The sequence below is a fragment of the Elgaria multicarinata genome, chromosome 14 (genome assembly GCF_023053635.1).
Source record: "Elgaria multicarinata webbii isolate HBS135686 ecotype San Diego chromosome 14, rElgMul1.1.pri, whole genome shotgun sequence".
Classification (NCBI taxonomy): Eukaryota; Metazoa; Chordata; class Lepidosauria; order Squamata; family Anguidae; genus Elgaria; species Elgaria multicarinata.
In genome coordinates this window covers 10786090-10811810 of record NC_086184.1, presented here as the reverse complement: position 1 = coordinate 10811810, position 25721 = coordinate 10786090, and the positions used below count along the sequence as shown (strand labels likewise).

The following is a 25721-nucleotide window of genomic DNA, read 5'->3' as shown; positions in this document are numbered from 1 at the left end:
GAATAGGGCTTCTATATTCCATTCAAAGAGTACCTCTTAGAGCTGTCATTAGAACAGGACCAGTTTGATTTTAAATTATTTTATAAAGAATTCGAATATTCCATACACAAACCTAACACAAAGTATACAAAGACCCCATGCATGCACAGGGCAAATCTCAAAAAAGGTAAGATTTAAAGTCTAAATATCATATGGATCATGTACCAACTGGTTCGCATTCGGTTCCAATGAGAATTGTAGTTTTGGGGGGTTCCTCCATATCTGGGGAAAAAAAGGATTAAAAAGAATATTACTTCACATGGTTTGGCTAATGAAGCAGGTGAATGTACATTAGCTTCTGTCTATTTGGATAGTGTGAATCTGCTCACAATTTATATTCAAAGTTAACTGAGTTGGTCCAGTGAGTGTGTGTGCCAGCTAACTCACAGTGCAATCCTATCCATGCCTACTCAAAAGCAGAGCTCAAGCAGACATGCCCCCAGATAAGTAGATACAAGACTTCAGCTTCAGTGCAGCTAGGACTAGAAAAACAAAACACTTCAGAAATAATGAACACTCTTTCTGTGAAGGGAAGGAAAAACATGGGAGCTTAAAAGTACCAAAATTCAAACATAGGCACTGATTGCTTTTCTAACCCTACCTCTCCTGTATGGAGAGAAATTGTAGCCTTAATTCTTCTGTGTTCTATAAGTGCTGCTTTGAAGGATATGGTTACCTTAGTGAATCACTCTATGGGGTGAGACATACATGAGTAGCATCTGGGACAATCAGCCACTGAGACCTACTGAAATACACTGTTGTTACTCACCCTCCGTTAAGTCAACACAGCTCTCCACAGCATCTGGCAAAGGAATTGAAATCCCCATTGCTTTACGGATTCCATATGTGCTCACAATATCACCTGGAGCTACTTGTTGCGCGAGCTGTTTTAGATTACTGGTCACTCTTTCCGCTGGAAAAACACACACATTAACACAACTTTTTCTAGAACATCTAAACTTTGTAAATTGCCCCAAACAGCCTGAAAATCTGGTTTTACAGAAGACAGTTCTTGTATATTAAGTAGGTATTAAAACGTAAACTACATGAAAGAAGAAACACACCACAATGTGATCCCCATTACTGCATTTCTACGCATAAGTGATTACAATGAAGAAAGCTGCACTGAGACCTCTTGGAGGTCTGTCACCCAAGTGGAAGAGTCTTCGCTGACCTTGGACTGCTGCCCATTGCTTGAGACAGAAGGGAGGAGCTTAGGCTTGGCTTCTCTGCCACAGCAGCTGGTCAGGGAGGGGGGGAGCAGAGTTCTTGCCTTAGATTAACAGGCCTTTAAATGTCCAATAGTAAGTATCACAACTCTCAATCTCCCCGACCTTTCTGGTGTGACATCCAGAATATGCCCATCTAGTAGACGCTCATGTACTGTCATAGCATTGTGTTTTTATATTGTATTTTATATTATGCTTTTATACTGTTTGTTTTACAGTTTGAATGGTTTCCATGGTTTTAATTTTTGCAAACCGCCAAGGGAGCTTTGGCTAATGGGCAGTATAAAAATGAAATAAATAAATAAATAAATCTACTCTCCAAAGGAAATTCTCCAAAAAGCCATTCTGAAAACAGTATTTCAGAAACAAATTGAGCTGAATTTACTTCCTATGTCTTCTCTGAAGTTATCGTTCTAACTTGTCTTTGATTTAAGCAGTGTAGCACATTTTAAAACTTTGAAAAATGCTTCACATACAATTCCACATTAAGAAAGTCCTCATTATTACTATTTATTTCAAACATATACTGCTTTTCAGGAAGAAGCAACCTCTCAAAGCAGTTTACTGTAATATTAAAATATGCTGATTTTTTTTTTTAAAAAAAAATCATTTACTGCTAAGATAGAGGTTAAACTAAGGGAACTAAAACTGTATAATAGCTTTGCTTCCCCCTCCCCAAAATGTAAATATCTGTAGCACAATAATAATCTCATCTATTCAGAAGCATGTCCCACTTGAGTTCAGTGGGTCTTACTCCAAGTAAGTGGGTATGGGATTGCAGTCTTCATGCACTATAAGAACAATACTTACCCAAATGCATCTCCTTATACGACGGGCCCAAGAGGCAAATCATGTTAGGAGGTGGTTTTGTACTCAGCCGTTCATTCTGAGCATCCTGAAGCTCCCTAAGTAATTTTGTGGTCTCGTCAAGTTTTTTCTGGAAGACTTCTGCTTCTGTGAAATCAAAAATAAAATGGTGGGCAGAAACCAACTTCGCTGGAATGTGCCAAGAAGCCTTGCAAATTAACATCTGTGCTGTGAATTCCTCTCACCTTCGGAGTCAAACTCCTCCACGGGCACCCCAAAATTGGTTACTGCTCTCAGTGCTGTAAGCCTCTCCTTACTAAGAGAGGACCTGCTGGCAAGATCAGTTTCCATAATCTGTAGATGGCAGCAAAAGCAAGCTCTTAAAATCCAGCAAAGACAAATTTGTACAAAATGCTTAAACGAAGCAGTGTGCTTGTAGCAACTCTTTTTCTTCAGATGAGGGCATATATAATAAATATAGAATATAATAATGCATTACATGATAATAAAGCACTAGTTAATTCTCTATTCACTCTTGAGAGTGTACACCTAACACTACCCAGACACCCCCATCTTAGCTAACTGGAGATTGTATCTGACATTATGATGCTGATGTTGCGTCCTCAGCACTTGCATGCTGGCACCAAAAGTGGTAGGAGGAGGCCCCCTTCAAAGCCATTCTCCAGAATCCCACCCTTGTTCCATGGGGTTTGATAGGCAATGATTTGGACACCTCAGCAGGACATTAATACCTAAAAGTGTCTTGCCTGTGAATTACCACCAGTACATTACCAGGCAGCTGAGCCACCAAGGCAGTATGATCTTTCAAGGTGTGAGGTCTAAATTTACAAACTACTAAGTAGTTAAAAGTACAAACTGAGAAACACTGGCTGCTAGAAGCAAAATCTGAATATGGCTGAACAGATACACATTACACCAGTTGATTCCCCCCCCCCCCCCCCCGGTTCTATAAATGGAAGGTTAAAATACAGAACTCCCAAGTTCATATCCAATACTGCAGAGCAGAGAGCAAATTGAATTTTCCTGTTTCTGATATGAAAGTTAAACTTGACACTTTGACTTAAATTGGCCTGGTGAATCACATACGTGTGATTGGCTTTCAGCTTTCATCTGACCCTTTCGCTGCCTAGAGGTTCAATAAAATTTAGAAGAGCATCACCTCTATGTCCTTGGTTGTATCGGCCCTCTCATGTCGGCCTTGAGCTTCCTCTGCTGGTTGTAACTGGAAAGATATATTAAAATATTTTTTTATCCATAACACAAACTATTATGGACTTGGTTTGCTCAGGTCCCTTTCTTACTTTACGTTGGCAGAGTGGGCTTCTCCCCTATCCAGGGTGATCAACTTGTGGCCTTTCATCACCCCTAGCCAACACAGCCAGTGCTGAGCGATGGTGAGAGTTGTGGTTCAAAAATATCTGGACAGCCACATATTCCCACTTGTGTCCTATGTGGATCCAAAGTTTTCATGTCATCAGTGGTATAGAAAGGAGGAATGCTGTTGTGACTCTCATACCACTAAGGTAACAAAAACCCATTCTCTCGCGCTCTGAATTAAATGGGATTCATGTAGTCTGTGCACCAGATGTAGCTTTAGCTTCTAACAAAATACGTAACGTCCAGGGAGTTGTCTGCTAATTAATCCTCATCACAGGAAATAAATCAGTGACAACTTCACCTACAGTTCCCATAGAAACCAGTCAATATATTTATGTAAAATGCACATAATTTTATAGTTTTCTAAAGGTTTCTCCCCACCCCAGCCCTGGACTGATATTCTTCAGCTATGCCTTCTTTCTAATAGACTCTCTTTATCCTAAGGAGAATAAATACCTGGTTCCAAAAGAAATATTTTAAAATTGAGTCTCACTTGGATTCTATTTACAGCCAGGGGGATTATTGGAGAGGGTAACACTGAGCACAAATTGAAAATTTAAAAATGTTCAGTTGCTCCTTTGTTCAAAATACTTCATTCTAGTTTTGTTGGACAAAGAACATATGGAACTTTACATTAAGAGACAAACATAGCACTACGGACCACTTCAGAGGGCATGTGAAACATATAAAGTGAAGGAAGTATACTAAAATTTTCAAAACAGTTACAGTAAGATTATCTACTTAGTGTTTTATGCCTTGCTGCAGATACCTTCAATGGGTACAGTATGAGCCTCTGCTACTGGCCATAACTCCAAGGCTGTGGAGTAACCAAACTTGAGAGTTGAGGAATCAATTTCCCTTGCTTTCATTTAGGATAGGTTGAAAATCTTTCCCTTTCCCCCCACTGGGGTTCTAGGCTCTCCTACTGGATTGTTTTTTTTTCTTGACTGGCTGTTTTGCATATTTAAGTTGTTTGGTTCCATCTTTGTCTTTGTTTTTATTAATTATTTGATACAGTTGTGGCAACTGCCTTTGAATGTCTGCTGGAGAACTGACATATAAATACTGTTTTTCAGACTATTTTGTTAGTCAAGAAGTAATGAACAAGGAAAGATTTTCCTTCTCCATTGTGTACCAGCTTTCTTGGTGCCATAATTTATAGGCACTAACATACAAGTGGGCTCACCGTCTCTAGTTCTCTGAGCGAGCGAGAATGTCCTCCTTGGGTTAAGACATCCAACAAGCTGTCAGCCATTACATACGGGTAGTCCTGAGACTTTGCCAAAAACTCATTCATGCTAGAGATCAAAGGAGACAAAATTACATGATAACTAGTTAAAAACAAACAACCAATGCAATTTACAGCTTGTAATTCACAGGTCACCTGGGCAGTTTTAATGACTAGAAATTGTCCTTTAGGAAACCAGGTGGAGACTCACAGCCCCAGGAAAATCCATTAGACCAGATCAGCTCTTGGCTGATTTTACACAACCAGTACTCCAGTGCCACAACCATCCAGGTTTATTTATAAAAGAGCTATGCTCTCTGTATCTTGTTTGCACCTAAGCAATGTTTGTGCTCTGTGAATGGTACTTAGATTTTCCTTGCTCAGAAACTAAATAACAGGGAAAGATATGAAGTGCACAATAATACGTGTTTGCAGAAGTTACTACCACCTTAACAGGAAATAGCTGAAGAATTTAAGAACTATGCAAAACTGCTTAATACTGTAGTTACATAGTGAGTTTAAAAAGCGCTTTACTAGCCCTTTACTAATTTCACAGATTTCACAAGCCTGCAACACATAAAGGGTTATGCCCAACATTCCAAATTCCACTCGAATAGCTAGGGCAGGGCATGCCCCATCCCTAAAACAAGAGTTCATTCTTCAGTCTCTCCCAACAAAAGCAAGGCTGATGACTACAACCAGTCCATTGCCAGGAAAGCAGAGATGGAATGCAAGCCAATCAGTTTAAGCACTCTGAAACTTCCTCCCAAAGATAGTCACTAAGGGAATCTTATGTGAGCAAAAGATGGGTAGTTAATAGGCAAAATCAAAACCACAATTTCCCTCTTGCTTTCTGACAGGAAGGAGATCTCTATGTGCATTATATGAGAGACAGACAGAGAGAGAGAGAGATGCAATGGATGGAATGTAAAATCAAAAGACTGGGAACCACATGACTAGGGTATGTGTTATGATGATGATGATGATAATAATATATTTATTTCTTTATTTGGTAGTACATTAAGAATGTAATCAAGTGAAATTATCTTATTCTCAACATCCACTAGTCAAAAGCATACATACAATCTCTTGTCCAATCTCTTTTGCTGTTGCTGTTGCTAGTAAAAGGAAAAGCACTCTTTCCCCTAGGTGTGAAAACTGCTAACAGAAGCAAAGGTAAGTCCCTTTATTTGTTTAAATACTCACTTAAAACTCCCTTGATTAGAATCTTCTCCATAAGTGGAATAGATTAAATCTGAATCCTCCTTGCTGATATTTGCGAATGTGGAATCATAAGCTGGAGCATAAGAACTAAAGGGCCCATAGTTCAAGTACATCACTAAGATAAATGAAGGAGCAAGAATTAGTCTCGTGTGTTAGAGCAGCCTTCCCCAACCTACTGCCCTCCGGATGTGTTAGACTACAACTCCCAGCATTCCCAGACAGCATTCACATTTATTGTTTATTCATTTAAACATTTGTATCCTGCCCTATATCACTAGGATCTCAGGGTGGCATACAGATAAAATTATACAATATAAAACAATAAATATACACAGCTAAAAGCAAATGAAACTATTAATCAAGCTAAAACCAGTATAGAATTTAAAAGCAGTAAAACCAATTAAAACAGTTAAAACAATGTGCAAGCTTGGTTAATTGTAATCATTAAAGCTTTGTTAAAAATCCATGTTTTTACTTGGCGCCAGAGTAAAGTCAGCGTTGGCGCCATTTGGGCCTCCAAGGGGAGGACATTCCACAACTGGGGTGCCACAAAAGAGAAAGCCCTCTCCCGCGTCCCACTATAGCGTAAGTCTTGCATTGGTGGGATGCGGAGGAGGGCTCCTCCAATGTAGGATGATACTGCTACAGTGCAGGGCTGAAAATTGTTACACTATACATCCCTTTTGCAAATTTGTTCCGGAAGACGTAAAGTAGGCAGTCTGGTGTCACTATTACAGTTGGACTATGGACAACAACAAAATATTATTCCTAGTAATAGTCGTTCCATAGATTGGAAACATCCATTGTTTAAATTAGGAATAGCTTGCTGTGTGTGTGTGTGTGTGTGTGTGTGTGTGTGTGTGTGTGTAAGTAAAGTGTATAGCATACAGCAGAGCTGACTAAACAAAGGTGTCTATATATTTTGCAGCTCCTGGCATCCTTCCCGAGATCCTGGTGAACAGGGCAATTTCTGCCCTCTGAAGCCATTTGGGCTGCAAGGGCTACTGAGGGCAAAGGGGCGGCATTAGGCATGTAGGAAAGAGAGGAAAGAATAGCAGAGGCATGGATGGCATGCAGGAGAGAGGAGGAGGAGGAAACGGCTGGAACAGGCACCAAGTTCAATCTCCGGCATCTCCAGGTAGGGCTGGGAAAGAACCTTGCCTGAGGCCGTGGAAAGCCTCTGCCAGTCGGTGTCGACAATACTGGCCAAATGGACCAAGGGTCAGACACATAGAAAGACAGCTTCCTATGTTTCTTAAGGGGAGGAAGCAAAAGCAGCTGCCTAAGAGGACAGTGACCAGTGTGGAAAAGAAGAGAGAGTCGCTGTCTGCCAGACTGCTGGAAGGTTGTGAACAGTAAGGGGAGGTGAAAGAGTAGGTTCAGCCAAAAAACCCCACATGCCTGGGGCAGAGAGAAAAGAGAGGGGCCTAGAGAAGGTTAGTCAGCATTGCCTCTTTTGGGTGCCTGCGGCCACCTTGCAAGAGTTAGGTGCAGTGCAGCATTCCCCAGGCTTTCCTCTTCACCCATGCCTTGCAGGGCTCACCTAGGAAGGAGGTGGGATTAAACAAACCCCCTGAAAGCCTTTTCCCTTTTCACAGGACACTAGATCAGACAGGAAGGATTAATCTGCGCCTTCCACGTGTTCTGCAGGCCGGGGGGGGGGGGGGGATTAATCTGGCCCCTTCAAGTTAGAAAATGGCTGGCAGTGCTCATTTGTAGTGTCCAAAGAAATCTTGTGTGATAATTTTGTGCTGCAAATAATTTGGACCTCACTGCCTTAGAGTGCAGCCTTTCTTATCTCGTGTTGGAGTTTGTTGTGGCATCTAATATAATTCTACCTTCTATTCATGAAACGGTCCTGCAAAAGCATATCTTCAAGTCATATGAAATGCAAGTGTGAAGAAAAATATCAAAGTACTACCCCAGAAAAGGAGGAAGATTTTGCACTCAGAATCCGAGGAGACAGACCATGATGCCTTTCCATTGTTTAAAAAAGCAAGCGTCCTGAAATGCTACAAATCACAGAAACATTTCATTTAAACACTCCTGGATTAGAATTAAGGAAAAATAGGATAGCTACATTCATATTTAATGTCCGTGTAACAGTTGTGTGCGTCTTACGTCTCTTAAACTTTTGAAGGTTGTAGCCTGTAGTTCAGAGAAGCTGAAATTTTGGCCACCCCAATATTTAGGGAAATACTCCCATTTTTACTTGCTCATTTCATTTATTTATTCCCTAATGCTCATTTAGTCTTGGAAATTAGGATATATATTTTTAGCATAAATTAGCAACAGCTCTTACCTGGAGTAACTTTATTCCTTTTGTCTTCTTTGAACCCTTGTAATGTGTTTATGCCTGACTGAAGTCTTCCGGCTGTCACACCCAGTTTCACAGAGCTATAACCAAGTTCTACCACCCAAGAGAATGAGACGTGAATAAGGAACAGTTACACGACTCAATGTTTTGTTTTTTAAAAATAACCCAATATAATGGTACCACATATACAACATCTCTCTTCTGAAGACTTACTAGATTTTTCCGAAGCCTTTGAGAGAATAAATTACAAGCCATGGAGATGAACTCAGAAAAAAAGCAGTAGCATAATGACCCTATTCCTGTATGGACCCGCCAAAACACTGCATTCATTTGCACCATCTTGGTTGTTTCACATCATCTGGCAATGACCAGGAGGACAGCTTTCTCTGTAGTGGTGTGCATATTTTGAATAGCCTTCCCCTGGATGTAAGTCATGCATCAATATTGTTACAATTTTGGTGCACGCTGAAGGCTTTTCATTTAGCTCAGTGTCTGGTGGGTTGAAATTTTGTTGTGTATTTTAAACGTTTTTTGGTTTTTTACATTTCTTTTCCTAGGTTTTACAATGTATGTTTTAAACTTTGTAAGACTGCCTTGAGGCCCAGTATTGGGCAAAAGGCGGGATACAAATAAATATAATAATAATAATAATAATAATAATAATAATGATGATGATGCCAGCTTTTACAGTTTTAAATTGTTTTTAACCCTTATGCATGTTGGAAATGCGTGGATTTCATTATATTGTATTTTTTCGTATTTTTCTTCTCTTATTCTTGGTGCACTGCCTGTAAATGGTAACATTTACATTATTTCCATTATTTTATGGAAAATAAATAAGTAAATAAAAGAGTTATCCAAGTGCTTCCATTTTCACTGATTTTAAAGCCCTTTAAAACATTAGACCAGAATTAGCACAATAGTAAAGTGGCTCACAGAATTATGAATCTGAACCAGAACTAGCAGTTTTGCTAATAGTTCAGTCAGCGGCATTTATTAGTCTGTTTTATTACTACCATCATCATGTGAAGCTATCTTAAAGGCCCTAAGCATTAGGGAGTAAGTTCCAATGAAATCAGTGGGACTTTCTTCTGAATAAGCCTGTTTAGGATTACTTTGGAAATCAATATATGTAACCTGAGTGCTGTCCACTTGAAGAGGAACAACTCCCTAGAATGGAGGAAGGCAACCTGATGCCCTCCAGGTATTTTAAAACTACAATTCCCATAAGCCTCAATCACCACATAGTCAGGGATTATGGGAGTTGCAATCCAAAACGGAGGGCACTAGGTTGCTTGCTCCTGCCCTTAGAATCTCACAGGCAGACGTCTCTCTTAGCCCTGCTACCAGAAATCCTTTGAACTGTTGTTGCGAGAGTCTAAACCTGGAACCTTCTGTATGCGAAGCACGTGCTCTTTCACCAAGCTACGCGGTGAACAAGCCTTCATGCTTCAGCAAAGAGTTCATGAAAAATTGACACGGAATGCTCCAAGATTTTAGGTCATTATTCCTCAGATCAAACGGTATTCCTATGAAGGACAAGCTGTTCTGAGTTTTACTGGGTAAACCAATCAATCAAGAGCCCATTAAGTTCAAGCACAGATCAGAAACAAAAAGGCGCTCCATGGGAACCTAAAGGAAGCTTGCTCAGGAGGAGTGTAGTACAGTCTCAAGAGACTTCTTCAGCGCCTCTTCTAAGCATAGAAATCCATTGGTAATACGCACCAACAAGAGGAAAGATTGTTAAAATTAGTCATTGCAAGCATTACCCCCGGCATTTTCTGCTGGATTAAGAAGTCCCAGGGTGGTTGTGCCATCAGATTTTCGTCGTTCAAACTCACACTGAAATAAAAGATCAAGCCATTAAAACATGTCTCTTGTGCACTGCCTACAAAGCTAGTACGACATAAGAGCCATACATAATTTAGCAGGCTCTTTTGCTCATTGCTTCAATTAATAGACATTATGAGACTTGATTTATATTCTTAATGATACTGAGCATAATTACATCAAATCAAAGGGACTTAAGTGTGTTTAGCTTAAGGTTTTCTAGAAAACGGCCATCCCTATCCTTTTCTATATTTACCTGAGCATTAGCTGGTCGTTTTGTTAACTTTCCTCCCGATTCTTTAATGATACGTTCAATCAGCTCTTGCTCCCTCTCTAAGTTACTATTTCTTATTTTTTCTTCAAGTAGTTCTTTCTCTTTCCTGGAAAAAAAAAGCAGTCGGTAAGACAAAAAACAACGACACCCTCCCCCCATTATATAGATTTCTATGTTCCTTCATAGTATATAAGATAACTAAAAATGTAAGGTTATCACCAATTCAAAAACGGTCTCTCTTTGGATATGTCTAGTACAATGACTTGTAAATACCAGACATTTGCCATCAGGAAAGCACACTGTTGGCAGTGAAATGGGGAGGCATCTCTGCTAGCAATTTCCCCTTTTTAGTGTGCATGCCATCAACCCTAAGTAAGATGAGAGGTCAGCCTTCTTCCCAATTCTGAAGCTGCAGAGGTGGGTGGGATCATCCAAACAGCTGCAGAGCGATCCCTGCCAGGAAGACTGGGGGTGTTGGCAGCTGTGTAGTGAAGGCACCCAAAGCAAACAAGAAACCCCTTCCCCACTGGCCGTTCCTGCTTCAAGGCGCTGGACCCAACTGTCTGAAGGTGCTCCATGCCCTTTGGGGAAGTGGCACCCAACAGAAGGAAGGGATGGTGACTAAGTCAGCCAAAACTGCTGACCCTTACAGGAAGTCAACAAGCAGTGCCTGAAGGCAACAGCCTTCTACCACTGTTGCTCTCCAGTCACTGCCATGCCTGCTGTTTGCGGTTTGTTCCATAAGTAACAGCTGTTGACAGACCAATTCTCCTCTACCAGTTGGTTTAGTCTCCTTTTAAAGCCATCTAAGAAAGTTGCTATCATCAAATCCACAGCTCCTCGCTTTGCTGAAATGAAAGTAATACTCAGCCCCTTGCAGAGTAATCACTTTTTGTGTTCTTTGCTGGGAATTTTAAAGGCTCTGAGGTCTGCGTCCATGGAATCTGGATCTTTTCCAAGACCATCGTCATCTTCTCCACCAGACTGTAGGCCTGCTTTATCTTTCTGCTTCCTGCTTTTCTGAAGGTCTGCCATAAAGTCAATGCTTTGTTTCAAGCTCTGAATTCGTTCCTAAAATAATAATAATAATTAAAATGTCTCATTTGATCCTAACATTTAAAATCTGCCTACAGAGTGCAAGTTTGTGAATGAAGTGTCTTCCTTTCAGTTCCAAAAAATTGAGAGTTGTGCAAGAAGCTTTTGGAAAAGGAGCAAGGCTGTCTCAAAATCCTTGCACCAAGTTGCAAAAGGCTGCAGCTTAATTCTAAAGCGATGATTCAATGTTTACTCAGAAGTGTACCAGTAAGTTCAACGGGATTTACTTCTTAGTAAGTATGCTTAGGTTTGCAACCTTAGTGATTCTTGGGGGTGAAAACAGCTGAAGTCAAGTAGGTAGAAAACCAATACTGTACTTCAAATAACATGCAAACAATCTAAGTATGATGGGTTTTGAAGCATTAAGGAAGAAATAACTACTTACTGAATTATCCCAGATCAGTACAATGTCTTAACTTTTACTATGATGAAAAAGGAAGAAAAAAATCAGAGGCAGAATGGCCTCTTCTCTGTTCAATATGAAAAAATAAATACTTGATGGAAATATTATTAACAGATGTGTATACCTCCAGTTTATCTAAGTCAATTATCTGGCTGAGTACAACAACAACAACAATTTATTGCGGTCAATAGACCATTCCAACAAAAGTTACATACAGAGACACTTAGCGTACTGTTAGCTATTAAAAAGACAAGGAATCATAGAGGATCTAATAGAAATGGCCAAGGTAAAAAATTTGGCCACTTGCTCGGTGACTGATTTGCCTGTGTTCCGAAGTAATAGGGACATTAAGAATTCAGTCGGGGGATCAGTCAAGGGTTGTAAAATGGGGTTCAGAAGATCATTCCTAGCCCCTTGATAAAATCTACAGGACAGTAACACATGTGATACGGTTTCCATCTCAGTATTTTTACAGGGACAGTGTCTGTTAAGTAGAGGGATTTTGTTGTATCGGCCATCTAAAAGTTTAGAGGGAAGGATGTTAAGTCTGGCTCGTGAGAATGCTCTCCTGTATTTGGGGATTGTTAGTGCAGGTAGGGCATCCCGTCTTTACAAAAGGAGACTGGTAGGCCTAGGGACTGGGAGGAGCATGGACCCCAATCAGCACTTTGAAGGTCTTACCTGGCTGAGTATTTTCATTCCTGAATGCAGGAGTTTTTTTGCAGCCTTGTAATAAATGGTCTCTGGTTTGTTATAGACCATGGCATTGGTACACATCAGTTTGAAGTTTTCCTGTATCAACAGAAAAATTAAGACATATAAGCAGAAGCTTCTAGGAATGGTTCCTACAAGATATGTCAGGGGTGCAAAATATGGGGCAAAGCAGTGATTGGATCAGGGTGGCTGGGGCAGGGAGATGGCTGCAGCCTCCCCCACCACCGCAACCCACACAGCCTGGGTTGCCACTTTACCACCACTAACAGCGCTGATAAAATAGCAATCAGATCAGGGTGCCTTGGGCAAGGATTCTGAATGCGTGTGTGAATGTATGTTTGTGCATGTTTGGCCCTGCAGGCACCTTGGCACACACTGGATGTGACCCTCAGGGCCGAAAAGGTTGTGCACTCCTACTTTAGATGAACAAAGTGTGGAAATTTGAACTTTCTTTGCATTTTGGAACTGAAACATTGTTTGTGGCTGGAATAAGCATACTGACAAGACTGAAAACTGTTAAAAGAAGCACCAGAGCGAGGGTAATAGAGTTATCAGTTGTAATAGAGATGGAGGTACTTCTCCAATTTCTTAGTAGGATTTCCAAGTTCCAATCCAGAGACACTGCCTGCCACTTGAAAGAGTGCAACTGCAGAGAGTAGTGTGCGTGTGCATGCAGACAAACATAACTTCTATTTTATCCCACTGTTCCAACAGTCTCTCTCAAAACCCTTCTTTTCCACCTGTATTAACTACAATATGACTTGCTACTGCAGACAAAACACAAAAATGGGCAAAGGGATCATTGGTCTAGTGGGGAGGAGGGGCACCGCAGCTGCACTCTCTGTATTGCTCTTAAGCTCTTTAGAGTGACGGGCCAAACCTCCAGGTGGGATTTAGTACCCTTCTCCTCCGACACTAGCTTGCAAAGCATATGGCCAGAAGTTGACGTGCTTAAGAGATGACAGATTTGATCTGAGGACAACGATGCTTATGACAGACATCTGACTTTGCACTTTGGTATTAATGTGCTGATAAAGGCAATGCTCATCACAGACAGTTCTCCCAGGAGATCACAGGGTTGTTTCTGTCAGGTTGAAAACAGTAATAAAGGAACCGCACAGGTCTTATGTTGTTCTTTAAAAGGTACAAATAGAAGGGATCGAGGGTGAGACAGGAATTTTAATAAGCAGTGCTAAAGGCAGGAAGGAGACAAGCTGAATTTTGCTATCCTCTAAGCTTCTTCTTTTAAATTACTCTTATTTATATTTACAAGGTTTATACACTGTTGTATATCCATTAAAATTCCCAAGTGGTGAACAAAAAAATGAAGAAAAAATACAGAATTAAAATCTTTAAAAGCAAATTACATCAATAAAACTGTGGCTGGTTAGTCAAGGAAGGCTTGTTTAAATAAAAATATCTCCAGGTGCCAAAAGGAAATAACACCGGTGACTGCCTGACATCAAGAGGTGGGGAGTTCCACAGAGGGAGCCAGTACACTGCAGGCTCTACTCTGACTGGACTCTAAACAGACCGCAGGTCTATGCAGAAACAACAGGAGTGCCTCATCTGATGAACTCAATGACCAGGCAGGCTGGTAAAGGGGAAGGTACTCTCTCAAATAACCCGGTCATACTACTGCCCCTTTAAGGCAGAAACACGTCAATGTTTATTCTAAAAATGCAACTCCATTTTATTCGAGATAAAACAGAACTGCAATGGAAATACAACAGAACAGGACACTTACTATTGTCCCATGTACTAAAGTTTTTTTCCTATATTTCTCGCTTGAAAAAACAACAACCCATAATTGAAATGTCTTTGCATGCTTCTGTAACTCGGGTTAAGTTCTTCTATGTTTAACTAGCCACCACTTAACCTGGTTAGTATGCGGGTGAAGAATCACTAAATCATTGCTATAACGATCTGTTACTCTTGACAAAGCAATAGCAAGTTATATTCACATTCCTTATAAATATGCTTATCTGAATCCATAGTCTTGTTGTTTTAAGATATCAAGTATTAGTAAAATGTGTTTTGACTGTTCAGTCTTTTCTTCCTGACGCATGACACACACACACAATTTCTAACACCTGTGAGTTAACATTAAGGGGTGTCTACTGAAGACATTCACAAAGGCTTTCTCTAAAGAAAGTATTTGGAAAACTCTTAAGGCCAGATGTGACATTTTTGATTCTGTGTGTTCATAAACTATGAAAGTTCAGCCCTGAAATGAATAAAATATTGAAAAAGCCTGTACAATGCAATTGCTAGTACCAGCAAGTGTCAACGTTTAATCCCCTCTCTGCAGTTAAAATATAAATTAAAAGCACCTTTAGTTCTTCTATGGACTGGTAACCATTGTTTTTGATCTTCTCTTTCATGGTACTAAAATCCATTGGGCGTTTAATGATCATTGAGTAGCCGGGAGCAATAAAGTCAGTCACAGGAAATGAAAAGAAAGCATTTGGATCCTTTCTGTTAAGAAATGAAAAGAGCAGCCCTTTATGTTTTATTTCTATAACAAAGAACAGACAGAGTTCAGTATTAAATTGGAGAGAAGACTCCAACTTGAAAGAAGCCGGAAAACTGAACTGAAACAAGAGATAGTTTTTGCCCTAATCCAATCTTGCATTTCTTTAAAGTGTAGAGGTGCTGCCTGGAACCATCCCTGCCTCACACACCCCTCCCAATTTTTTTGCTGGGATGTTATTGTTAAAATGTGTTTGATATTTCTAAACCAAACTACAGGTATCACATTTTTCCGCCTCTCCTTCAAATTCAAAGAGGCATTATAATATCAATGTCTGGGAAAGCTTATTGTACAAGACAACTGAATGCTGGCAAAATAATACTCTCCCCTTCAAATGAAGGCTCCCATATAAGACTGACAGCGTTCCCCAAATCACTAGGAGCCTTATTACATAGAGCAAGCTAAAACTAAGATGGCAGCCAGCAATTCCTCCTTGTTCTAGGGTACATGGGTATGCAGGAGTCCTCCAAGCCAGCCCAAATCATACATACTCAGCTGCACTGACTAGGACGACTGTCAATGAATTCTGGCTATGTCCTCCCACAACAATAAGCCTGGAATTGTCCAAACTAAGGCGCACCTCATCTAGTAGCTACTGTCTATTTCCATGCTTACTCGAACACACAGTGGGATCACCTCCAATGAATAATCCTTTGCTCTAATGACTGTAGTGCTACATATATTCTGTAGTCAGTTATATGAATAATTACTTATGCTAGAAAAGTTCACATGGCTTAAGCAAAATAATACTTTTGACAGGTTTCTCCTGTTAAAAGAGACTTAATCCTCTCTGAAGCAAGATAAACCTAGATCACAAAACACTCATGCTTGCTGAGGTCCCATAAAATCTACAGGACATTCCATGACTACTTCAGAGTAATTGGTTTATGAAACAGTCTTGTTAGCAGTAACTATCTATAACCACTTCAATTCAGCTTTTGCTTTAAAATGTGAAAGCTAATATTACATGAAGCACGCGTAATCATTCCCCAAAGTGCACAGCTTTGATACATATTAGCTTGGCAGATTGTACAACTGTGGATATTACCATACCAACACAACTCAAAGAAAGAAATATCCAAATTAGAAAGATAACCATATAGGTTATTCTAGTATTAAACTATTTAGTAATTCTTACTAGCAGTATGCTTGGAAACCTGTCATGAACTCACCTCTGCAGTTGTCTCACAAGTTGGTTCAAAGCTTCTTGAAGTGGTGTCTGTTCCACTTCTAGGACAAAAGTATGAAAGAAAAGAAGTGCCAACACAAATTAACAGAAAAAGGACACCCAAGGATCCCTAAATTTGTAGCCAATGTTACAATTTATTTTGAAATACTGATGTACCATCTTAAAAGCAAAGTAATAAAAACATCAAGGGTCTGCTTCCCCCTGTTAATCTTAACAATACTTTCCATCAGCGGGGGATGATATCCAGAACTGGTTAGTCCTCCCCCTTGCGCCAAACGTCAGGGTCATGCAAACTAACAAGAGCTTTATCCTTTCCTCAGGGGGAGGAGATCCCCCCACCCCGCAATCTTGCTTGCTTCACAGCAACTGGGTTGATTTAGAGCTTTTACTTTGGAATTTCTCCCCACAACCTCCAGCTTTGCTAGTAGAGATGGGAAATGAACCATTTTATTTAAGCCTAGCCATACCTGCTCAACAGGGAAACTCTATAGCACAGATGGGGTGTGTGTGATCCTTCAGATACTCCGAAGACTACTCTTCTAAGACACACTTTTTTCCCCATATAAACATTTCTAAAAACGGGGTGCGTCTTAGAATCGCAGGTGCGATTATTATTGTTAGAATCAAAGCTTTTTTTCTGTTGGTGGTGCTGAAATTAGTGTGCGTCTTACAATCAAAGAAATACGGTATATACCGCACCATAGCCGAAGCTCTCTGGGCGGTTTACAAAAGTTAAAAACAGTAAACATTAAAAATATAGAAATTTTAAAACCATAAAAAACATAAAAAACAGTATAAAAACAACAGGGGTATTCACAAAGTTTTCCACCTTATAATTCCAAACATGAATATATTTAATTTTAGAAAAAGTAACTACTGAACACAATTTAGCTTATAAAAATAAAACAGAAACAAGCTGAAAACAAGCTTCAGAGACTTTCACATTCTGCCAATCACTTCTTAAAGCTGGAGGAAATGAAGAAATAGAATGGCTGCTGCAGCTATTTAGGATTTATTTTGATAATGGTTTTAATGTAGTGCGTTATATTTTTCGACTATCTGCCACTTTGAGATTTTATTTATTTATTATTTATTTATTTATTACATTTTTATACCGCCCAATAGCCGAAGCTCTCTGGGCGGTTCACAAAAATTAAAACCACAGTAAAACACCCAACAGGTTAAAACACAATTATGAAATACAATATAAAAAGCGCAACCAGGATAAAACCACACAGCAAAGTTGATATAAGATTAAAATACAGAGTTAAAACAGTAAAATTTAAATTTAAGTTAAAATTAAGTGTTAAAATACTGAGTGAATAAAAAGGTCTTCAGCTGGCGACGAAAGCAGTACAGTGTAGGCGCCAGGCGGACCTCTCTGGGGAGCTCGTTCCACAACCGGGGTGCCACAGTGGAGAAAGCCCTCCTCCTAGTAGCCACCTGCCTCACTTCCTTTGGCAGGGGCTCACGGAGAAGGGCCCCTGTAGATGATCTTAAGGTCCGGGTAGGTACATATGGGAGGAGGCCATTTATTTTTTAATTAAAAAATGTGTTTTTAATTACCTTCCCCACACTCCAGGATTTATATACCACGTTTACACTTCAACCATGACATGCTCAAGGTGACTAAAATCATAAATTAAAATCAAAGTAGAACAAATCAACAATATAGAAGCTTAAAAAAGAGCAACAGTTGTTTTTTTACCTTCCTGTTTTGCTAAACTGCTTGCCAATGATTTCTCATGTGGCAATTCCAGTCTTATAGGCGTTTGACATTTCAGTTCTCTTTCTCCTTCAGTATCACCACGGTCCCTATCTCGCTTCTTTTTATCCTCCTGAGGATATAAACAACAACCAAAATTGTCTCATAAAACATCCATATCACTGGTTTCAAGGTTCTTACTGCAATTTGTTTACTCAAGGCAGAAGTTAATTATGAGGACGTTAAAGGTCCAGACAGAATCTATTCTTTATGTGCTGTCTCCACCTACTGGAAGACACACTAATTCAGGACACTATTCATAATATTGAAGGAATACAAGGGTGGGGATCCATAGGAATATAGCAAGCTGCCCTATACCAGGTCAGGCTATTTCTCCATCTACTGTCTACCCCAATCTGTGATCTTCCAGATTTTGTTGGTCTCCAATTTCATCACCCCAACCAGCATGACCAATTGTCAGGGGTGATAGGAATTGCAGTCCAACATCTGGAGAGTCCTAGGTTCCTCACCCAGGCTACTCTAACTGCCAGCAGCTCTCCTGGGTCTCAGGCAGAGGCCTTTCACACCATCCTCTGGAAAATCCTTTTTTTTAACTGAAGATGCCACAGATTGAACATGGGATATTCTACAGGCAAGGAGGCACTTTGCTTCTGAGCTACTGGCCAAAGCTGCATGAATGGGAGCCTGTTCATGCAGTGACGCTTTCCATTCATGCACACTTTAATTTTTTACTGATTCCCCTCTCCCACTACAGCCCACTATGGCACATTCCAGGGCCTTCCTGCAATCAAACACAATCCACAAACCAATCCAGCGCAGCCAAATATTTTTACATTTAAAAGCAAACAAAATAACTCCTCTAAAACTACCTTTACTTTTCTCTTTCTTTTTTCCTTTTCCTCTCCCGGAACTTGCTTTTCAGCCTTTTTCCTCTTCTTCCTTTTCTTGTCTTTGTGTTTTTCATGTTCGTTTTTGTCTTCATATAGGACTGAATCATGTATTGAGCTCTGAGTGGAAAGCTCTGCAACTTCATTTCCTCCTACTTTTAAAACCAGCTTTAAGGGTTTTTCTACATATTCTTGAAGAAGCACATGAAATAGTAAACCTGGTTAAATTAAGTTGCACTATATATCCATTCAATTCAACTTTTGAGCACTCTAGTCATTTCTGGGTCTAAAAGTTGCAGGGATCAGTTCTAAGATTTATTTCAGTGGGGTCAATTGACTGTCAGAAAATAATATTTTCTCTCCCTTATATAGTCAGCCATATGAGAATCTACATTCATTCACTGAGCATCATGTAGATTTTTGGTCACTAGCTAAAGAACCACCATAGTATAGCAGCTAAAAGCCCTGTAAGCCCTGAAGTCCTGGTCCAGCATTTCGAGTTTTCAAAGCATTTCACTAACATTATTTCAGCAATACATAAAACACCCCTGTAAGGCAGGACGGTATTATTCCCATATTGCAGATGAGATGCCGAGGCTGAGATATAGTGGCTTATAACCACCCTGTAATGTAGTCCAATATAAACTTCATATTTTAGTGATTATACACTGATGGCAATTTCCCTTTGTGCAATAAAATTTTGTTAGAACATGGAATTGTTTTTTTAGAAAGGAGGACATTTTGTGGGTAACAAGAAGCAGTTCAGTTCCGCCCCCAAGAGAACGGACCTCAGCAGACACAATGTTATGTCACGCTTCCGTTCTCTCTCGCATACTCTAAGCTGTGTGTGTTGAGAATTGTTCACCTTAAGACTCAGACTGAGATACTTTGACTCAACAGATGTGCTTAGTTCTTTTCTGGGGTGAGAGGTGCAAGATACCATTGTCCTACCTGCAGGGTTAGTTTCAGAAAGTAGCATAGAGGGTGTTTTGCTTAACCCCATGGCATTTGAGCTGTGGGGTCCCACAAGGTTCTATCTTGTGCCCTGTACTCTTTGAAGTCACTGGGTCATCCAGAGATTTGGGGTGTCAATACGATGACACCTAGCTCTATTTCTCCTTGGCATCTGAGCTAGGTGAGGCTGTGCAGGTGCTAAACCAATGTCTGGAAATCGACGGAATGAGGTCCAATAATCTGAAGCTAAATCCTGATAAGGCAGAGGCCCTGTGTGTGGGAATTAGGTGTGCATCCTGTTCTAGATGGGGTTTTACTCCCCTTGAAAGAGCAGGCACGTAGCCTGGGGGTACAGTTTGATCTGGATTTCTCACTGGAGGGCCTTGGTAGCTTGGTATGTATGGTACGTTTTTAATCAATTTTTAATGTGTATTTTATATCATGTTTTTATACTGTTTGTTTTATACTTTGAATGGTTTTAGTTTTTGTGAACCGCCCAGGGAGCTTCGGCTGTTGGGCGGTATAAAAATGTAATTAATAATAATTATTTTATTTATTTTATTTATTACATTTCTATACCGCCCAATAGCCGGAGCTCTCTGGGCGGTTCACAAAAATTAAAACCATTCAAAGTATAAAACAACAGTATAAAACCATAATATAAAATACAATATAAAAGCTCGACCAGATAAAAACAGCAGCAATGCAAAATTACAAATTTAAAACACCATGTTGAAATGTATTTATAGATTGTTAAAATGTTGGGAGAATAAAAAGGTCTTCACCTGGCGTCTAAAAGCATATAATGTAGGTGCCAAGCGAACCTCCTTAGGGAGCTCATTCCACAGCCGGAATTAATTAATATTATTATTAATAATAATGGCATCTTTTACCAAATTCAGCTGGCTCACCAGTTATAACTATTCCTGTACAGAGATGTTGTGGACACAGCAGTTCATGCTCTGGTAACCTCCCAATTGGATTACTGTAATGTACGAGTGCGGAACTTGCGGCCTTCCCAAACTTGTTGGGCTCCAACTCCCATCAGCCCCAGCCAACACTGCTAATGGTCAGCGGTGATGGGAGTCCAACAATATCTGGAGGGCCACAGTTTCCCTAGTGCTGCTATAATGCATCGAACGTGGGTCTGCCCTTGAAGACGATCCAGAAGGCTCAGCGAGTGAAGAATGTGGTGGCCAGAATTGTAGCTCATATAAGCAACACAGAGTCATGTTACACCCATTCTTGCAGGAGCCGCACTGGAAGGTGCTGGAATGGCCTTTAAAATCCAATGGTTTGAGACCCAAATATTTACAGGAGCACCACTGCCTATATCAGCTTGCTTCTGCTCTAAGATCATCAGGGGAGGCTTTTCTCCAAGGACCTCACAAACGTTACATGACAGCAAGTGGGGATATTATTATTCTCTGTTGTGGTGCCTTAATTATGGACGGTACTTCATTATGGACAGGCGCTCATCATTCTGCAATGGCCCAGCGCCTTTTTGTCTGCCCAGGCATTTTAACTGATTTCAGCTGCTTATTGTTCAGGATAACTTTTAACATAGTCTTGCATACAGTCGTGATATATGCAAATAATTTGATAAATAAGGCAGGGTTTGTGTACTGCATATACAGATAGTGCTTATATATACCAAGTGTATGCGTAGATAAAGGGGTGTTTTTGTGAGTGTTACAAATAATAGGTTGGGTTCAGATTTAGTCATCCCTGCCCCACATAAATTCCCTTCATCCCCCCCACATAATTCACCCCACACAATTCCCCTCCTTCCCCCCTCACATAAGTCCCCTTTATCCTGCCCTCATAATTCACCCGGACATAATTCCCATCCTTCCCCCCACACATAATTTCCTTTCATATTCCTTATAATTAGGGTGACCGTATGAAAAGGAGGACAGGGCTCCTGTATCTTTAACAGTTGCATAGAAAAGGGAATTTCAGCAGGTGTCATTTATATATATGGAGAACCTGGTGAAATCCCCTCTTCATCACCGCAGTTAAAGCTGCAGGAGCTATACTAGAGTGACCAGATTGAAAAGAGGGCAGGGCACCTGCAGCTTTAACTGTTGCGATGAAGAGGGAATTTCACCATATATACAAATGACACCTGCTGAAATGTCCTTTTCAATACAACTGTTAAAGATACAGGAGCTCTGTCCTCCTTTTCATAGGGTCATCCTATCATAATTCTCCCCAACATAATTCCCCTCCATATTCCCCACATAATTCCCCTCACACAATTCCCCTCCTTCCCCCCTCACATAAGTCCCCTTTATCCTGCCCCCATAATTCACCCGGACATAATTCCCATCCTTTCCCCCCACATAATTTCCTTTCATATTCCTCATAATTCTCCCCCACATATTTCCATATTCCCCACATAATTCCCCTCACACAATTCCCCTCCTTCCCCCCTCACATAAGTCCCCTTTATCCTGCCCCATAATTCACCCGGACATAGTTCCCATCCTTTCCCCCCACATAATTTCCTTTCATATTCCTCATAATTCTCCCCCACATATTTCCATATTCCCCACATAATTCCCCTCACACAATTCCCCTCCTTCCCCCCTCACATAAGTCCCCTTTATCCTGCCCCCATAATTCACCCGGACATAATTCCCATCCTTTCCCCCCACATAATTTCCTTTCATATTCCTCATAATTCTCCCCCACATATTTCCATATTCCCCACATAATTCCCCTCACACAATTCCCCTCCTTCCCCCCTCACATAAGTCCCCTTTATCCTGCCCCATAATTCACCCGGACATAGTTCCCATCCTTTCCCCCCACATAATTTCCTTTCATATTCCCCTCATAATTCTCCCCCACATATTTCCCCTCCATATTCCCCACATAATTCACCTCACACAATTCCCCTCCTTCCCCCCTCACATAAGTCCCCTTTATCCTGCCCCCATAATTCCCCCCGACATAATTCCCCCTACTTTGCCCCCACATAATTTACCCTCACATAATTCCCCTTCATGCTCCCCCCCCCCATAATTCCTCCTCACCCCCAAGAAAACAGCCCCAGCCGACAAGAGAGGGGGGCGGGGAAGCGGCGGTACCTTCATACGGGTATTTGTCCGCCTTGTGCTTCTTGTGCTTCTTGCCCATGGCCCGAATCAAGCGTCGTCGCGGTCGCTGCAGCGCCTCCCGCTCCCTCTCTCTCCCCGCCACTCTGTTTGTTACTCGCGAGACAGAAAGGCCCAAAAGAGCTGGAGGCCAAAAAAACACAGAGATAAAAACCCAAACACCACGAAGAGTAGCCCATTTCCCGTCTGATACACAACTTCCGGGTTCACATAAGAAACCATTTCTCCCCTCCCCGAGGGGCGAGAGTAAGAGCTGCTGATTAAATTGTTCTCTTAGGTTCGCTTTCCCCAACCTGTGGCGCTTTCAGATGTGTGTGGATTGCATCCCCAGGCTGGGGATGATGGGGGTTGCAATCCACACACATCTGAAAGCGCCACAGGTTGGGGAAAAGCTGCTTGAACTCCATAACACTCCACCTATCCAGCCTGCGGTCAGTTGAATGCAGATGTGTTGTACTTTTACCCCTCAAAAGGATCCTCAATGGGTTTCCGGTAGTAGAGTTGTACGTTACTCTAATTTCTATCTCTATGGGCACAAAACGAAAGAGGGAAAGAACCACCAATAACGAGGAGGGCGCGTGGAAGAGCGGCGTCGGCAAGCTCCGCACTCCCAACGAGTGGGAGCTCGCCCCCTAGCGGCTCCAGTGCGCTGTTTCAGACGGGCCGTCGCGGGTTGCTTGGTTTTCTTCCTCTCTTTTCTAGTTCAGTCCGAGTTATCAGTGCAGGCTGGTGGCTCCGATGTCAGTGGGGCTGTAAATCCGCTCCGGGCTTCAGACAGAACTAGTCAAAACTCTAAATGTGCTGTCCAAGGTTCTGAACTAAATCCCCCAAGTAGGTTCAGTACCTTGGATTGTTCCTTTAGAGTTCTAACTGGTTCTGACTCAAACCCAGAGCGGATTTGCAGCCCCACTGACACCAGAGTCACCAGCCTCCACTACTAACTCTATAGATAAAATTAATATTGCATGCGATTAATTATGTTGTATGGGTATATATCTATATCTGAAGGGAGGATTAATTTTGGGACAGAGGTGGTGATGTCCCAATTATATGGTACTGCATTATATTAAAATCACATTTCATTATCTTTTTTTTTCTTATTAGGTTATGAAGATATTTTTGGATAGGCTAAATGGTATATAAATTTATGATATATTCCCTTGATTAAAAAATGAATGCATATAAATAAACATACCAACTTGCAGCTGTCGGAAGGCTTGATTCTGGGATAGTGAGAGTTCCTGAAAGGAAAAAAATAATAAAACTCATGTAAAATATTAATGCCTATTTTCACACACTTCATGTTATATGAGTTCTCAGACTCTAGTTCAAAGCTGGCTTTGGGCCATTCCCCCACCCCACCCCCCAATCCCTTTTACTCCACATGACCTTACTTACTTTCTTAATTTCACTCCACATGTTTACAACCTTTTCCAAAATTCTGGTGCCTCTGGTGTGCTGAGTATCTCTGAACATGTGCAGAGTACTCCCTTGTCCTTTGGTGGGAAAGAAGGTCCATACCTCAGTGATAGAGCACATGCTTTAAATGCAGAAGACTCCAGATTCCATTCCTGGCACCTTCAACTTAAAATCTTCTAGGAAGGCACTTTTCTGGGATCTTGGAGATGAGCTACGAGCCAGAATAGACAATCTTGGGTTAGATGGACAAATGGAGAAAGCAGTTTCTTATATAAAAAAACACAGCCCCACCTTATTCTTAAAGGAGACAAGGAAAAAGAACTTTCTAAGAATGTGCAGATAGACTTAAGGAAGCATCTTTCAGAGGGGTAGTCATGTTAGTGTGTTGCAGCAAAAACAGAAAAAAGCCTTGTGGCACTTTAAAAAGCTAAGTCATTTATTCTGGCATAAGCTTTCATGGACACCGTCCCGTTCTGCATCTGATGAAACAGACAGTGTCCACAAAAGCTTGTGCCAGAATGAATTTGTTAATGTTTAAGGTGCCACAAGCCACTGTCCAATACCAATTTGCTTGTGGGAAGCAGGAAACTGCGCTAGAAGGACCTTTGGCTCAATCAAGGTGGCCTCTTCTTATGGCCATTGGCCATGCTGGCTAGGGGATGTTCTGAGTTGTAGTCCAATTCCTCATCTTTTGGGGAAGGTTGTATTAACTAATATTATAGATGTAAACATCCAAGTATTGGAGTACCTATTCAAACTGAAACACTATTTTTAATTCAGTGGTTTCCTTTCAACCTAAATAACACCTGAATTCACGATAGCGGAAATCTATACATATTTAGATATGTATATCTGTAGGTGACAGCTAATATAAGCCTTTATCTTTCCCCCCAATGCTAGGGAGTTTGAGTCCATGGATTCTATTGGACAGCAGCGTAAGAAGACATGATGCGCTCAAGTGCTAGAGGACATTTTCTTGTGATTACTATTCCACCCCCCCCCCCCCATCAAACTTAGCTTTACTGGAGAGGTGGCTAAGATCACACATTGATTTTTGTTTAGAACAAGCATTTATTGATCTGTACAGGACTTGTAATGAAAACTGGCAAATCTCTGAACAGACAACAGTTCTTCAAGGTGCACAGTTCTCTAACACGTGGAGGAAAAGTCCTGTTTTGTAGAAGATGTGTCATGTGTTTGATGAAGTTTGCTCTTGACTACAAAAGCTTACATGAAGTGGTGAACTGGTTAGGCTGCACCTCTACAAAATCATGTGTTCAGACAGGAGGCAGTGGAGAAGAATTGTGTATACAGCTGGAGGTATTTTTGGAGT

The 25721-nt window shown here is 40.9% G+C and overlaps 1 protein-coding gene across 1 annotated transcript; it reads right to left on the bottom strand.

The window, feature by feature from the left end:
• Positions 1 to 63: 63 nt before the first annotated feature.
• BRD7 (bromodomain containing 7) lies at positions 64 to 23050 on the bottom strand. Its single transcript, XM_063141108.1, has 17 exons — positions 22943 to 23050; positions 18876 to 19084; positions 17989 to 18118; positions 16264 to 16321; positions 14892 to 15036; positions 12526 to 12636; positions 11236 to 11417; positions 10329 to 10452; positions 10012 to 10084; positions 8228 to 8335; positions 5908 to 6040; positions 4660 to 4771; positions 3256 to 3318; positions 2321 to 2429; positions 2079 to 2222; positions 809 to 952; positions 64 to 261 (listed from the first exon to the last, which is right to left on the bottom strand). Exons 1-17 carry the CDS (start codon positions 22989 to 22991, stop codon positions 197 to 199), a joined length of 1959 nt encoding a protein of 652 aa, XP_062997178.1. The 5' UTR covers positions 22992 to 23050; the 3' UTR covers positions 64 to 196.
• Positions 23051 to 25721: the final 2671 nt, after the last annotated feature.

Bases quoted from the DNA above. Each gene is read 5' to 3' on its own strand.
- BRD7 (XM_063141108.1), bottom strand. From the start codon at position 22,991: ATGGGCAAGAAGCACAAGAAGCACAAGGCGGACAAATACCCGTATGAA. The intron at 15,037-16,263 runs GTGAGTTCATGA...ATTTCTTAACAG, and splicing joins CTTGTGAGACAACTGCAGAG to AAAGGATCCAAATGCTTTCT. The intron at 6,041-8,227 runs GTAAGAGCTGTT...CATTTATCTTAG, and splicing joins AAGGAATAAAGTTACTCCAG to TGATGTACTTGAACTATGGG.